This window comes from Rana temporaria, chromosome 1 (assembly GCF_905171775.1).
Source record: "Rana temporaria chromosome 1, aRanTem1.1, whole genome shotgun sequence".
NCBI classification, from domain to species: domain Eukaryota; kingdom Metazoa; phylum Chordata; class Amphibia; order Anura; family Ranidae; genus Rana; species Rana temporaria.
This window is the reverse complement of record NC_053489.1, coordinates 547,275,753-547,292,917: the sequence shown is the minus strand read 5'-3', so window position 1 is coordinate 547,292,917 and position 17,165 is coordinate 547,275,753. Positions and strand designations below refer to the sequence as shown.

Sequence of the window (17,165 nt, the reverse complement as noted above, 5' to 3'; positions counted from 1 at the left end):
CTATTCAATTATACACAAGGATAGCACACAGTAAAGCCAATCTTTGAGCAGCGATATAGAAAATAGTGATGTATGGAAATAGAAACTACTCTAATGGTTAATAAATTGCATATTAGTATTCTTGCAGCAAGAAAAAAAAAATATTTATATAATGAAGCTTGCTTTATAGAAATTTGCTATCTGCAGTAAAGTGCTGTGTAGCTGAAATAAACAAGGCCACGGTGAGGCTTAATGGATTTTGTGAAAGTTGCCTTTATGCACTGCTTTATTTACAGTGCCAACATGGTAGAGAAAAGTGTTTTAGAAAGTTGCTGTGAAGACTATGTCTGATGAAACCTTTTTCCCCTAATGTTCCTTGATGTACTGCACTTCAATATAAAATAAAAATAGAACAGATGTTTGGCATTGCACAAGTTTCACTTTCCATAAACCTAATTAAAAAGCAAGCTACATACATTTTAAAGAGGCCAATATAACATAAATGAAGAAAATGAAGATTGATGTAATTGTGTCACACCTTCCCTTACTCAGTATCCACTTTCCGTAATATACCATCTCTTGTGATATATTTGTGTATATTCATCACTCAATCTCAATTAACCATGAGTATTAGTGTCTAAACAGGACTGTGCATCTGCTGTGGCTAATTACCAAGTATCAGTTTTGAGTTTCCCTTGTGATAGTTCATTCAGTGAAACCATGGAAAGAGCAACAGTTATGTGCAAATCAGATTTAAAGGGTAAGTTCACCTTTTTACACTTTTGATCCCATTAGCACACACCCTGCATCACCCACCCTCCCATTCCCAGCTGCACGTTTTTTAAATAAAATGCAATCAGTCATCACCCTTTTTTACTAAATACACAATATAAAATCAGATTGCATAGTGTATGGCCATCTTTATGCACCTAAAATTACTATTTGTGCTTTCAGTGCCATTAATTGTTAACGGCACACTAAACACAGAAGCAAACACACATTTTGCCATGTGAAAAAACAAGGGGCAAATGCTGCAAAACGCGCAGTATAAAACACACAAAATGCCAAAATGTCCCATTAACCACATGTAGTGAAGCCAGTTGTGTGTCACAGGAAAAATGAGACACAAAACGTGTGCTCCCACTATGCTAGATGTGAATGCTGCACCAAAAATCACAGTAAAAAAAACACATCAAGCTCCACTCTAAAAAATAGGTCTGAAGCTTCTTTGGGGCAATTGCTCTGTGTAGGGCAGCCCATTCAGGTGGATGGGCTGCCAAATGTGTGATGAGTGAAAATGCTCCAAAACGCCCCACCCCCCAATTAAAAAAACAAAAACACACTTGGGAATGCGATTTCCCGCTATGCAAAGTTGTGAATGGGGCTTGACAGCTGAGTGTTTCTGTCCCTATGCACTTGTATAAAGATGGCCATAAACTATGCAATCTGATTGTATATTTTGTATTTAGTGAGAAAGGTGATCACTGATTAATTGCATTCCATTTAAAAAATGTGCACCTGGGAGTGGGAGGGTGGATGATGCAGAGTGTGTGATAATGAGATCAGCTGGTCAACTCCTTCCTGTTGCATGACCCAAAGTCTGATCAAGAAGAAGACATTACTAATGGAAACATCTGGAAACATGGCTTAAAAAAAGAAAAAGTAAGAGACTGTAGATTTAATGGAAAGCTTTGATATTTTTACATAAAAAAGTACATGAATGCTTTATTGATACATATGGGAGCTGGAATTTAAAAAACAAAATGTACAAAGGTGAACTTACCCTTTAAGATTGCTCCAATATGGAAAAGATGCATTTTGACTTCTGTGTTGACATATGCTTTACTAAATAATTCCCCTAATTTACTTATTTTTTTGTGTACGTTATCATAGAGTTTTTTACGCTGTATATATAAGAGAGCAGAACGACTGTAAACCTTTCAGAGCAGCTCCAAAGTAACAAAAAATTATACTGAGTGACCAGGGTCATGACCAATGGTGTGCCATATGTCTTAGAACAAGAGTTTTCCGCTTTAGCAATAAAAGTAAAAGTGCCTCTGTGAAACTTTAACCTGGAGAGGTGCAAAACTCCTCCATAGCAATTATTCTTACTATAAGTTACATGTAAGTATAACATTTATCCAGTACTAGAATCCTTAAAAGTGTATTTTATTCCTGCTTTGTTATCTCCTTGCCCATCATCACACAATGTGCGTTCTATACTTTTATTTCTACTTACTCAAAAGGCTCACTGGGATCTGTTCTTTGTAGCTCCGGAGGAATTGGGATTCGTTTATAGTACATCTCCCAGTCAAAGGCTCCTCTCATAGCATCTCCTGCTTGAGCTTCATATCCAAAGTGATTGTGGTCAATGACATCTATCATGGGACACACAATTGTTTTGTGGTTCAGAGCAATCTGATCTGAAAAATGAAAGCACAGAATACAGGAAGATATGTTTAGTCCACTCATTTATCATATTATTGAAACTTGACTGCGGCGAATCTCCCAGGGATGCAATGATTGTCTTTTTTCCCTGAACTACTGTGGCTCCCCCAAAGCATTTTACTTTTTAAAGCAGATTTGAACTGCTATCTAATGCCATGCCTCATGCAGCTGGACAGTGATTAAAGACAATTATAGTTTTTTTTAGGGGAGCAGTGTCCCAGGGAGAGCATCAGAAGCCCAGCCACTTATATCTCTGTCATTCAGCTGCGGCAAGCTGTCCTCAATCTGTCACTTGAAGAGACAAGCACTGCTGTCTAAAATACTCTCAAAACAGCTTGTGAAGGATGCTGTGCTTTGGAATTATCTTTCTAGGTTTGTGCTGAAGTGCTTATTTCTTGTAAGCATGTTAAGCATTAGAATGCACCTACATTTATAGCATTCTGATCATTTATTTTCCTTCTCTTTCTAACCTGTTAAAAATATTTAATATTGCCTAACACACTTGACTGTTTCAGGCAGCTGGTTATAGTATGTGAATAAACCTGGTCATTCACATTACACTTAGGGGTCTATTTATAAAACATTATTTGGCTGAAATGTCACAAATGTTCCCTATATTTTCTCTAAGGCCTCATACACACGAGGGGACATGTCAGATGAAAACGGTCCGCGGACCGTTTTCATCGGACATGTCCGCTCGGAGATTTCGGTCTGATGGTTGTACACACCATCAAACCGAAATCCCCGCGGACAGGATACGCGGTGATGTGGCCGCGCCGTCGCCGCGATGATGACGCGGCGACATGCGTGACCCTGGAAGGTCAATGCTTCCACGCATGCCTCGAATCACTTCGACGCATGCGAGGGCTTTCGGCCGAGCGGACATGTCCGGTGAGTTGTACAGACGACCGAACATTTCCGACGGACAGGCTTCCAGCGGACATGTTTCTTAGCATGCTAAGAAACATTTGTCCGCTGGAAACCTGACCGATCCGCCGGAAAATTGTCCGGTCGGCCATAAACACGACCGAACATGTCCGCGGAAACTGGTCCGCGGACCAGTTTCAGCAGACATGTTCGGTCGTGTGTACGAGGCCTAATAGATGAATCCCTCTGTTTGCCAGCTCCATTTAGTGGCCAAAATGTGGTATCGTTTTATGAACTACCTCAGTGGGAAAATATGTTGCATTTTAGCCACTAGATGGAGCTGACCATTATAGGAAATAATCCATTACCGAAAATACAGGGAAAGTTTGTCCAGCCTTCACATAATTCATTCAAATAATGTTCTAAAATAGATCCCTTATTATAAACTCTTTTTTTTGGATTTACAAACAACTATGTAGTGACCTACCAAAACAAATTATTCATTCTACAGTAGGTAAAATATAATAATATAGCACACTCCAGCTATCACTCCCCTCCTTCCCCCCACCCCCGCTCCCACAGCTCCATCCCAATAAGATCCCCTGCCCCTCTTTTCTCCCCCCTCTTATGCCCTGTACACACGATCGGTCCATCCGGTGAGAACGGTCTGATGGACCGTTTTCATCGGTTAACCGATGAAGCTGACTGATGGTCAGTCGTGCCTACACACCATCAGTTAAAAAAATTATCGTGTTAGAACGCGGTGACGTAAAATACAACGACGTGCTGAAAAAAACGAAGTTCAATGCTTCCAAGCATGCATCGACTTGATTCTGAGCATGGATGGATTTTTAACCGATGGTTGTGCCTACTAACGATCGTTTTTTTTCTATCGGTTAGGTATCCATCGGTTAAATTTAAAACAAGATTGCTTTTTTTTTTTTATGGATAAATAACCGATGGGGCCCACACACGATCGGTTTGGTCTGATGAAAACGGTCCATCAGACTGTTTTCATCGGTTTGTTCATAACTCTCTCCTTCCCTTCCTCCCTCTTTTTTTTTAAATCAAAGAAGTTTTTATTGCTCACAAAACATACAGGGAATAACAATATGACATATCATACATAACATGTAGAATGCACTAACAATGAATCTCTCCGTCAAGAACCTAACAGGTAGTGGTCATAACCAGTTGCATGCCCCCCGCCCCCACCCTCCCAAGCTAAATGCCACCCAGCAGCCTCATCCGAACAAGTTCCGTAGGACTCAAGCCAGGTGTGGCAAGCCATGCATCCCACAGCCTGTCAAATTTACCCACATTTCCCCTGTGCCTTCTTCCCTCTTTTAACCTCTCCCTTTCCCTCTCTATTCCCCTCCCTCCCTTTTTTTTCCTTCTCCTTCTTTTCTTTTCCACTTTTCACTCCTTCCCCCACGTCCAACCATCTTTTTTTACTGCCTCTCGCTGACATTTACATTTTTGGCTAATCTGAACCCCCCCCCCCATGGAGTTTGACAGCCAAATCACTCCCCACTCCCCTTTTCATGTGAATTACACCAGGGTATTTACCACTGTAACTCGTTCCTGCCAAAAAAACTTTGTCTTTCAGACACCTACATCCCCATCACATCAGGACTTCAGCTCATTACATGATGCTCCTAATCAGGTAACCCCCTCCTGATCAGTCTGTGTGATCGTTAAATTACTTGGTAAGACATTTTTGGACTATGTATATTCTGCACATTATTGGCCCACTTTTCTTTTCCTTGTGTACCTATTTTATTTTAATACAAAATATATATATATATATAATAATGTAGGCTCTTATGTTAAATATTATTATATTGAGATTGAATAATACAATTGTAACATATGTTGTTTGCTTAGGTAAACTGAATTCACGTATTAAATAAGCATTTAGCAAGAATGACCATAGATGGGACATGGTTGTCCCTATGCAAATTATTGGGGTTTATCACATTCTTCTAAGTGTGTTCATAATTGCATAATATGTTCTTTATGCTCCCCCTGGCAAAATCGAGGTTCTGAAACAGAAGATCCCTGTTGTGACCAATTTACACCATACACTGCTAGGTCATTGTGCAACAGAGATTATGTAACACAATATTAAAAAACAGAAATGTGCATATGCCTATATCAACCAATCAGACCCAAATTGGATTGTCATTATTAAAGGAATTCTTGCTGCCATTGCTGACTGGTTCCTAATAATATTAGCTGAATTCAAAATGAAGCCAGAACACCAGATCGACATTATTGTCCCAGTTCAGGGCTGTAAGTATTAGATAAGTATAACAGCCAAGCAACTAGCATTATTAGAAAAAGAGGGCAGTAATAGATGTTTCCCTTTTTTCCAATACAGGCTTCTTTCTTTAGGCCCCGTTCAAATCTGGCAATTTGTGATCACCCCAATTCTGCCCACATTTCCAAATCACACTGCAATAGTGGCAAAATGCACCAAACCTGTTTGGGTGCCATTCACTTTAAATGACACCTCAAACGTGGCAAACTAAATCCTGTGAAGCTTGTCGCCCAAAAGGAGCAGGAGCTTCTTTTGGGTGACAAGCTTCACGTAGTGCTGTTTGCCACGATTGCCACATGATTTATTGAGTGACAATTGTGGCAAACCTGCACCACGTCTGAGATGCCACTAAAGATGAAAGGCAGCCAAACACACATGGTGAGTTTTACCACTATTGCAATGCGATTTGAAATCGTGGGAGGAATAGCGGTGATTCTGCCTGTGATCGAAAATTGTCAGATGTGAAGAGGGCCTTAAAGTGCATGCATAGACCAAACGTTTTTTTACTTTTGGGAGGGGAAAAACCCCATCAATTGTTGTTTTCTGTCTGAAGTCCATTGGAGAGATTTCTCTTCACTTCCAGTTACAGGGATGCAACAGGAATTTAGAGGACATCTCCACAAAGTTGTCACCAGAATGGGTGTTCCGATTGAAGGATTTCCCCTCACTTATTGTTCAAACAACAATTTTGGATTTTCCATCACACTGATCACCAGGACAGACAAGATGAATCTACCTTGTGACAAACCTTTCAACCTTCCATGTAATAAAGTCATGGCCTATACTTCGATTGCCTAGTACATTGCTATTTTTTTGACTGCTGCATGCTGATGACTGGCAGGTTTTTAGTAATGAGCATCCTAAAAGTGGTTCCCACTGTTGCTTTATCCACAGGCAGCACCCTTAGTATACACAATACTAAAGATGAAGTCCACAGAGTGGTCAGAAGGACAGACACAGTATATTATCTTACATGGGACACCTCCATTCCCAAGGCTCCACAAAAGCTAAGGCAATAATTCTTTCAATAGTAACAAATGTAGTGACTACCACAAATACTGAGGCACACCTACACAACTTTACCACTCTAAATACACAATAAACTGTTTTATTACCTGCAAAAATGGAAGCAACATAGAAATACAATAACTGCCACTCAGTATTACATCATATTCAAAACTGCCATTGTATTCTTGTCTCTGATCATATAAAGTGATATTTATTTTACATAATATGCATTGATGCATTTTATAAAACACCACTTCTAGTTCACATTTTATTCTTCATTTGTAACAAATGGTTCTTTTTTGTTTGCAGCAGTTTATTTTTCCCCTTCCTGCCCTTTGTGCCATGAAAATTTGAGCTGCAATTCAGCACAGTGGTCAATATTCCATTGACTATTATGAAGCCAATTTTTACAGGCTTTAACTTTTAATCGAGGGGATATTTTCAACAAAGGCTGGTCTCATTGGAAAAATAAGAGGCATACAAGGTGTATAAAAAATGACATTACTTTTATGTATGTTCTTGAAATCTAATGTAAAAGTAAATGCAAAGGAATAAAAGGCAGTTCACATTTTTTATAAAGTGGCCATTATCTGTTTTACTGCTATAATTACATGTAACAAATAAATGCAATTTCCAATGTGCTGACATTGGAAATTGCATTTTTTTTTTACTATAGTACATTCTAACAATTGAGACATCTAACTATTAAGGCTGTTGTGGAGGGAATGACTGGCATTTTAATAACCATATTTAAAAAATTGCAATTTCAAGTTTCAACAAGACAGTACTAATCAAACACTTTCTTACAATTCAGCCATATTGCTTTGTACTTCAAAAACTCCAGTAGTGCATGGTACTTTCAAGACATTATATTACATAAGGGAACAAAGTAAGCTTAATATTCTTATCTGCTATGGTCTTTTGTCTACAGAATACAAAAAAAAGCCTTTCAAATTGGCCTAGGAAGAGTTTTACATAGGAGAAAACAGTTTTCATAAAGGAAATAACAAAAAGACTCATTATCGTACAATTAGGTCATCCTGTTGTGTGTGTTTTCAGTGATTTAAAGTGCATCTCCCTTGTTATGCAAATATTTGTCAAATCTGCTATCCCCATTAAGTCTTTGCTCTCATTAATCCAGGTCATGGTATAGCTAGTAGCTGCTGTATATGGGGAGATAGCAACCTCTCATCAAATTAATGGCCCAAGATAAACGGAAGGGGAAACTCTGCAGTCACCTTAAAAAAAGCACCCTTTACTTTCCTTAGTAAGGATGCTGAACATCTTTGTAAATGAAACATGGAACCTATATTATTGTGTTGTACCTGTAAAAGGGGTTCTCACATCACAATACACAACTGATTGATGAGATTAAAATAATATATTTAAGGCGACTACATTAATAGAACAAGCTAAATAGTTACCTACTGAGCGGACAAGGTTGGGAGAATAGAGTCTCCCGATGTAGGCTTTTCAGTAAGGTAAGTAGCATGACTGTTGATTTGCCTTAAAGAGGAAGTAAACCTTTCTGTAGTGTTTGTATTTATAGGCAAGCCTATAATAAGGCTTATCTATAGGTACTTTAAATATCTCCTAAACTTGCACCGTTTAGGAGATATTTACTGTATACCCCACCGATTGTCATCTGTGCATGCACTCTGACGGAATGGCTGCCCGCGTCGTTTCTCCAGAAGAAACACTGGGGAAGATGTCAGCTGTCTCAGCGGTGTGTGGGTGCCACTGGAGGGCTTTGTTCTAATGTAAGTGTAGCGCCCCCTTACTTTCAGTATGGGCACTACGCTAAAGTTAGTGGGGAATGGGAGAGTTATTTTTGCTCCCATTCATAATTTGCTAAATCTGGGCTGCTGTCATTCCTGAACTGTCCTGTAGGTCAGTCTGCGCTCCAGGGGTGCCGATCCCACCCCTGGGCGACAGTTGGCGCTAGAGGGGTTCTGGCAGAGCCCCTTTCCCCAGCAGCCAATTAGAGGGGTTTTCCCTCGCGGGGCATGCTGGGGGAGAGTATATCTGTGGCAGATGCCATTTATTTTGTTCTTCGCGGGTTCCAGGTTCCAGGTGCGGCACCCACCTTTAGGGTGTGCGCATCCAACAGACCCCGGCGATATGGCCTACCAGGCCGGGGTCGCATGCTACGCGGAGTTCCATGCTGCTGAAAGAAGCCCCAGTGACTCGCTGGGTCCCTGGCTCTATTGAAGAGATCCCAAGCTATGTGCTGAACGGTGGGGGATTGGCTCAAGGAGAACCCAGAGGCAGGTTATCTGAGGGGCTTGAACGAACCATCGGGGATATGGTGACCGGGACATTGACAGGTACACTTCAACTGTCACCCGGTGACCCTGACTTAATTAACTGGGAGGATTCACTCAATCCATTCTGCTCATCCAAGTACTAGGCCTGTGGCAGAGGTCCCTAGAGCCAGGTCTGTGGCAGAGACCTGTTCCTCCTAGCAACCTTAACCTCCCTGGCGGTCTTCCCGAGACTGACACGGGGTTAGATTTTCTTGCTACTATCGGTAACCCCGTGTCAGTCACGGGCTTGCCTCGCTAGATCCACAGGCACTTTTTACTTACCTTGTCCCTGGATCCAGCGATGCCACCGCGCTGTGTGAGCGAGCGGGACCTCGCTCGATTCACATAGTGCCTCCGTGTGACGCCGATCTCCGTTCCCTGCGACGTTACGACGCACGGGGACGGAGAACGGCGCCAAATTCAAAAACGTAAACAAACACTATACACACAGTATACTGTAATCTTATAGATTACAGTACTGTATGTAAAAAAAACACACACCCCCTGTCCCTAGTGGTCTGCCCAGTGTCCTGCATGTCATTTTATATAATAAAAACCTTTTTTTCTCCCTGCAAACTGTAGATTGTCCATAGCAACCAAAAGTGTCCCTTTATGTCAAAAATAGTTTTAGATCAGCTAAAAAACAGCGATAATAAATTATAATCACTTGCAGAATTGTGCGATAGCGATTTGTGGGGAAATTCGTCATAAAAAAATAAAAGTAATGACAGCGACAATTCTGCAACTGAGCAAATTTCAGTGATTTTGATTTGATTACATTATTGAATAATTTTTATTATAATTATATTATTATTTGTTATAATTATTTATAATTATTTATTATATTATAATTTATAATTTTGTTTTTAAAAAAATGTAATACACGGGATGCTTATTAGAATCTTGTTTGGTCAGATTTAAGTGAGTTATTTCTAAAAATTACAGACCTACAATATAAAACGCCAAATTTCCTTGCAAATAATGGTACCGCTTTTAGCATGTTTTTTCTGAAAGAATCATACCGCCAGGGAGGTTAAAGTAGCGCTTCTGCAGCCAAACTCGTGGCAGGAGTTTGTCCAGGGGCACTTCACCCATTCTGGCTAGAGTGGCGACGAACTGTATCTACTACTACTGAGAGCAGGATTGCTCGCTTCATATCCAGGCCTGATACTGCAAAGTTCTCTATTGCTTCATCAACCTTTCCTCTCTACCTCATGTTGATGTTGGTCATGTTGGGCCGAGAATAAAGCATCCAGAAAACCTTTATTTATTGTCTGGACATTCGCTCACTTAAGCTACTCATCAACTTCACCCCTAGACAACAGTAAGAGGTAACTTAATCCCAACAACAACCAGCAGCTCTTGAGGGGGTAGCGCTACACAAGTATTTACTAGCTCATTATGCCTTTGTCTTACAGTTTTTCTTTTATTACTTTTGTTTGTCCTCTTTAAAGTAGAACCCAAGGCAAAACTTTTTTTTTTAATTTTGGATAGCGTAAGGGAAGGTTATTACCCTCTGCATCCCATTGGGGAGATTTTCCCTTCATTTCTTCTTCCATAGCCAAAGCAGATAATGAAAGGCAATGCCTCCAACGTGAAGGATCCCTGGTTGTCACCAGAATGAGTGTTCCCACTAGATTTCCCCTATTCTGGGGACAACCTAAAATGTGAGAAACATTTCTTTCACTTTAACAATTGTAATAGTAACCAGGACATATAGTGGGAGTCAATATTCCTAACAAGGGCACTGAAAAAGGCACAAACAGCAATTAAAACTGGGATTTAAATCCTTCTCCATTGTATCAAAAAAAAAAAAAACTTCCGTTTTACTTTAAGTCTGTTAAAGTATTCATTGTGCCCAGAGGGTTAATAGACGGCTATGTTAAATTTATGACACAGTCTCTAGTTATCTACTGTTGATAATGGAATGTATGCACAGGCAAGTAATGTATGCATCAAAAGTCCTCATATAGCATCAACTAAATTTTGTACATGTCAGTTAGGCTCACTGAATTCTTTAAAATCTTTTGCATAAATAGGAATGCAAGAAAGATAATGAGGTGCTTGGAGGCATCCTAAAGCAAAATTCCAAGCATATAAAAAAAGCACACCATATGTTCCAGATCAATAAATAATGTAACTGTTCTTGCAGCCTGTACAAATAATAAATACATAGATGTCTATACTTTATATGGCATGTTTGAAGAAGCCCCTCCCATGAGCTGCTAGATTGAGCTCTGGATAAGGAAGAGACAACACTGATATGCATCAATGATGGGCACAGATAGGTGGCACTGATGGGCACTGGTTGGTGGCACTGATGGGCACTGACAGGCAGCACTGATGGGAACTGACAGGTGGAACTGATGGGCACTGACATGCAGCACTTACTGGCACTGATAGGCAGCACTGATTGGCACTGACTGGTGGCACTGATGGACACTAATAGATGGCACTGATGGGCAGCACTGATGATGAGGTACTGACATGTGTTGCTGATAGGTACTGATTGGCACTGTGATGGGCACTGATTGACAATTTGATGGGCACTGACAGATGTTCCTGATGGGGCACTGACTGGCAGCTGATGGACACTAATTGCCATTGTTTATGGCACATCTGATGGGGCTGTGCTAATAATCAATGTGCTGATTATCAGCACAGACCCCCCTCTGACAGGGAGAGCCGCTGATTGGCTCTCCCTGTCAGCGCGAACCCCCAAAAGGGAAAGCCATTTACTGGCACTTCCTGCTTCGCGCTGTGATCAGCTGGGATTTATCATGGTTGCAGGATAAGTCACACATATTGTATTATGTTGAGTACATTTTTGTGGGACGGAACTGAGTGATAAGCCTCATACACACGACCGGTTTTCCTATCAGGAAAACTGCCATGAGAGCTTTTGGCGGGGAAAACCAGACATGTGTATGCTCCATCACAGTTTTCCTGATAGGAAAACTGCCGGAAAAAAGAGAACCAGAAAAAGTATTCAAAGTTCCAATGTTCACCACTCACTCCTGAGTGGGTATTGCTCACCCGGATAGACCCCTCTCACATGGCCTAGCAGCTGGAATGATGCACGGACAGTAAAGAAACAGTCTCTGCCACAGACCATCTGTGAACAAAAAATGGATAGCCAGGAATCCTCTGCCACAGGATTTCAGTCCCAAACTTCCTGTCTTACAGCAAAAACGCCTTTAAGCCGATCCGGCGGACTGTAAGACAATTTGAATAGTGGATCCCTCGTTAACAAATTCACCAGGCCTAACCCGAGACATCAGCTTGTGTTGCCTAGTCTCCTCCAGGGCAGGTCCTCCCCCGGTCTCCTTCGTTAAGCAGCTTCCTCCACTTGGACGGACAGCTTGGGATCCCCTTCAGAACCATAGGCCCCAGCCAGCATAGCTGGGCCTACTGAACAGCGATGCAGCCTCAGACCAACGTGGTCCCGGGCTGGAATCACACACACACATACCTCGCGCCAGGAGGGCCACGAGGCGAAGGAACCCGAAAAACGGCGTCTGGCACTTAAGTATCCCCTCCCAGCATGCACAGCGGGGCACCACTCCCACTGGGCTGCTGCCGAGAAGGGTCACTCAACACACCATGCTTTGCCCGAGTTCCAACATGGGCCTGAGATGGTAACGCCACCTACAGGCAACAGGGGGAAACTTCTACCAAGCATAACCATAGCCAGAACAGAGGCTAATTTTAATGGAATTAGTAAGTCTGAGCCCAACTATTGGCTCAGACGCCCCCTAAATTTACAATAGTGCCCCTATCGTTAGTTGAAGGGCGCTACATAAGTAAAAGGGGCACGTGGATCCTACAATACATGCTGTGCATAACTATCAGCTATTCATAAAACCTTGAAAATGAATACATTAACACATTTCTTATAATCCTCAATCTGTAATATCCTCAAATAGACTATCATTTTTTTAAAGAGACTATAAATAAAAACTTTAAGCACTGCAGATAACACCCTGATCTGTCACATGGTAAATACCAAGGGGCAGATCCACGTACCTTTGCGCCGGGTGCAGCGTATCTAAGATACACTACGCCGCCGTAACTATTTTTTTTTTTTAATCCTCAAAGAATTTGCGCCGTAAGTTACGTCGGCGTAGTGTATCTTTGGCGGCGTAATGGTGCGTAATTCAAATGGATGTAATGGGGGCGTGTTTTATGTTAATACATCGTGACCCGACGTAAACGTCGTTTTTTTAAACTGCGCATGCGCCGTCCGTGGGGGTATCCCAGTGCGCATGCTCAAAATTAACCCGGAACAAGCCAATGCTCACGACGGTGACGTCATTCTACACAAATCCCTATTCGCGAACGACTTACGCAAACGACGTAAAAAATTCAAAATTGTACGCCGGCCATACTTAACATTGAGTATGCCTCATAACAGCAGCTTTAACTATACGCCGGAAAAAGCCGAACACAAACGACGTAAAAAAATGCGCCGGCCGGACGTACGTTCATGGATCGCCGTAACTAGCTAATTTGCATACTCAACGTGGAATTCAACGGAAACGCCACCTAGCGGCCGCCGAAAAATTGCAGCTTAGATCTGATGGCGTACTAAGACGTACGCCAGTCGGATCTAGCCGAGATGCCGTTGTATCTTGTTTTGAGGATACAAAACAAAGATATGACGCACAAAATTTGAAATTACGTGGCGTATCAAGAGATGCGCCGGCGTAATATCTTTGTGGATCTGCCCCTAAACATCTAATATGCTATAACAGGTTTCACAGTAAAATTAAGACAATGGAATACAAATATAAAATTATGACACTGCGATATAGCAAACATTACACGGGTGGAATGATGCCCAAAAAAATCTTTCTGTTATAACTTCTATTCTGCATCACATTTTGCCTTTGGAAATTTATGTGGCAAGGGAGTATGTTCATATCTGAAGAGATAATCTCTCTGAAAGATTCAATTACTGCTGTTTCCTTACCATGTCCTATGCTCTGATTCTGACTAGTGTTTTGGAAGATAGCGAACGCAATGTTTCTCTTTCAGGATGCATACTTGTGAAACTTCACTAAGAGAAGGAAGCGTCACAGTCCTTATGTCCAGTTTTCCCTGCCTCTTGAATCCAGAGTATCAGAAGCATTTAATATACAGTGTTTCCAAGCTGAGCTCTTATTTTATACAGTATATAGTGGCAATATATCTATTAGGAGCTAAAACAACTTCCAGGTGTACTCTTCAACCAGAACAAATCTCACATTTAATTAACCATTTTTAATTATTAGGTTTAACATTTTGTATTCAATTTGTAAATTACTATGCCCCATGCCAAGGAAACATTAATCTATATTGCTTTTGAAAACTAGGAACCCACACCTGCAACAATACTGAATAATGATTAGCAGCCACTCTGATTCTGGTTCCAGATAATGTGATCATGATGGTATTCAATCATAGTGATCATATTGGTTTGTTTACAAAACTGAGCTTGACCCATTGACAGCCAGTTGGGGATCTTCAAGTAAATTTCAGATCATTTTTGGATATTTTTTTTAATGATCTGATTGCATTCAAGCTGGCCTCAATGTTTTTTTATTTAAAATATAGTTCTTGTGAAAAAGATTTTGTTAAAGTAAAAGATAACATGACCGAAATATATTTTTAATGGTGAGAATTTGACAAAATAATAATAATAATAATAATAATAATAATAATAATAATAATAATAATAATATTAAAACAAGCATTGGGGGGGGGGGAATAAAGCCCAACATCCCTATAGAACATAGAAATAAAAAGAGGAATTTAACTATACGGTGCTCAATATCGCAGCAATGGAACAGTAAACAATTACAAAAAATATTTTATTTGTTTACAAACAGTAAAAGGCATTTCAATAAAGCCCTGATGTTAAAAACAGTAATAGATATGATTTGTCAGACACAGATTTTCCTTCAACCCACGCAACATGATAATATCAAAAAGTAGTAAATAACATAACTTAATAGATTACTGTACAAATCCATATATATGCTGGTGGGTCAAGGCCAGTTTAATATCTCTACATGTTCTCTATTGTAGCTGCACCAGGAGAATTTAATGTGCTGGTAATATAAATATCACATGAATATTACATAGCATAAATGCAAAAGCAAAAAACTAAAATCTATAAAAATTGCGAAAATTACATATATACAACTAAGCAGTTACTCTAAGCATATACTGTTAGGGGAAACTCCGATAAAAACCGAGGAACAAATAAAGCACTCAAGCTGATCCAGGCGATATACAGTGGAACCTTGGAATACAAGCATAATTAGTTCCAGGAGAATGATCATAATCCAAAGTACTCACATATCAAAGCGAGTTTCCCCATTAAAGTCAATGGAAACAAAAGTAATTTGTTCTGCATTGACTTCAATAGCATGCAATACCGCATGTGGCCAGAGGCAGGGTGGGGCACTGAAGAACCTCGGAAACGGCCGGAAAGGCCAGAGGACAGTTCGGCTGACCTCGGCAAACCTCGGAAAGACTCTATTCACAAACCTTTCCAAGGTTTGCCGAGGTCAGCCGAACTGTCCTTGGCAAACCTCGGAAAGACTCAGTTCACAAGCCTTTCTGAGGTTTGCCGAGGTCAGCCGAACAGTCCTCGGGCCCTTCTGGCTGTTTCCGAACGGCGCCGATCGGCTCCGGCGCCCCCCCTACCTCAGGATAAAAACGCGCTGCTGCACACCCCTTCGGCCTGAATCCTGCTTGTGTTGCGAGACAACACTCGCAAACCTAGTTAGGATTTTAAGAAATACAGTACTCGTATTGCGAAACACTCATTAACCTCATTACTCGCAATCCAAGGTTCCACTGTATGCTGATATCATCGCCTGGTGCCATCTGCCTGGATCAGCTTGAGTCTTTTTTTTTTCCTCAGTGGTTATGAGAGTCTCCCCTACCGGTACATGCTTGATTTCCAGCACATTCAATTCTCATGATGAAGCCACAACAGAGAAACATGTAGAGATATCATACTCGCCTTGACCCACCTACTTGTAAATGGATTTGTAATCTAAGTAATCTAAGTTATGTTAGGTTATATACTTGTTTATGATATTGTCATGTCAAGTGGGTGTCTGGCATACATCATATCTTTTACAGTTTTTTTCAGGGCTTAATTGAAATGCCTTTAACGCTTTGTAAACTAAAACAAATATATTTTTTAATTGTTTACTGTTTCATTCCTGAGATACTGAGCACTGTAAAGTCCCATTCCTCATTTTGGTATTTTTGTAGAATTTGACAAAAGTTAAACTTGGAATGGTAAAAAAAACAAAGCAAATAAATAAATAAATACTCAATACTTTTTTTCAGCTTTGAAACCTCAAATTTGACAGGTGCAGACAGAGGATGGGCTACTATAAAACACATTGTAGTGTGTAGTTTGGGTGCACTCAGTACATCTTTGTTTGAAGGTAACTCAATAAAAGATGGTTCTTGATTAATTGTTGTGGGTTTGCTTTATTAGCTATACATTGTCCATTGGTTGCTAAAGCTTTCTGCACGCCTTCTCTTGTTGTTGTTAGAAGTTACTTTAGCTGGTGGCGCTAATTAAACTTCATTACACGTATGAAAAATCTATCGCTATCAGAGATGATACACTACCGAAATTTGAAAGAGCATGGAAGTGCTGTGACAATATTAATATTGGGTACTTAGTGGGTTTGCCATTTTCCTCCTCCTTTAATTGTTTGTCTTTTCATTTTTTGTCCTTGTATTCTTATGCTCATAATTGACTACTATGAACCACCTGCATCATGCTGTAAACACCTGTTTTTTAAGTTTGTACCTTTGTAATGTTGTATAGTTTGTACTATTATTGTGAATGTGTGCTGCAAAAAAAAAAAAGAAGTTACTTTAGCTTTTAATTTACACTCCAAAATTGTAAATGGGTTTATTTAAGCAGACAACACAGAATTCTGGTGTATCTTTACTTAGTGTGTATGTTTTTAGAATACCTGAAGTCTATGCCAATTCACTTTTGTCCCGGGGACAACTTAAAATTTGGGATTTTTTTCCACTCTTACTTTTGGTCATAATGATAAACAGGGCAAATAGAGAGCTTGTCCCTAATTGGGACATTAATAAAAACATGACAGGTATTCTAATCTCTCTCCCTTGAAAGCACTTAAACATTCACATTTGTAATGTACTTAATCATTCACATGAAGTGGGTAATATCTGGGGCCCCTTATCTG

At 40.4% G+C, this 17,165-nt stretch overlaps 1 protein-coding gene across 1 annotated transcript in view; it reads right to left on the bottom strand.

Annotated features, from left to right (window-relative positions):
• Positions 1 to 17,165, bottom strand: part of GALNTL6 (polypeptide N-acetylgalactosaminyltransferase like 6) — a 1,588,031-nt gene that overhangs the window by 391,715 nt on the left and 1,179,151 nt on the right. The window contains exon 6 of the mRNA XM_040333316.1: positions 2,219 to 2,402. Within this exon, the coding sequence (XP_040189250.1) occupies positions 2,219 to 2,402 (184 nt within the window). The remainder of the gene's footprint in view (positions 1 to 2,218; positions 2,403 to 17,165) is intronic.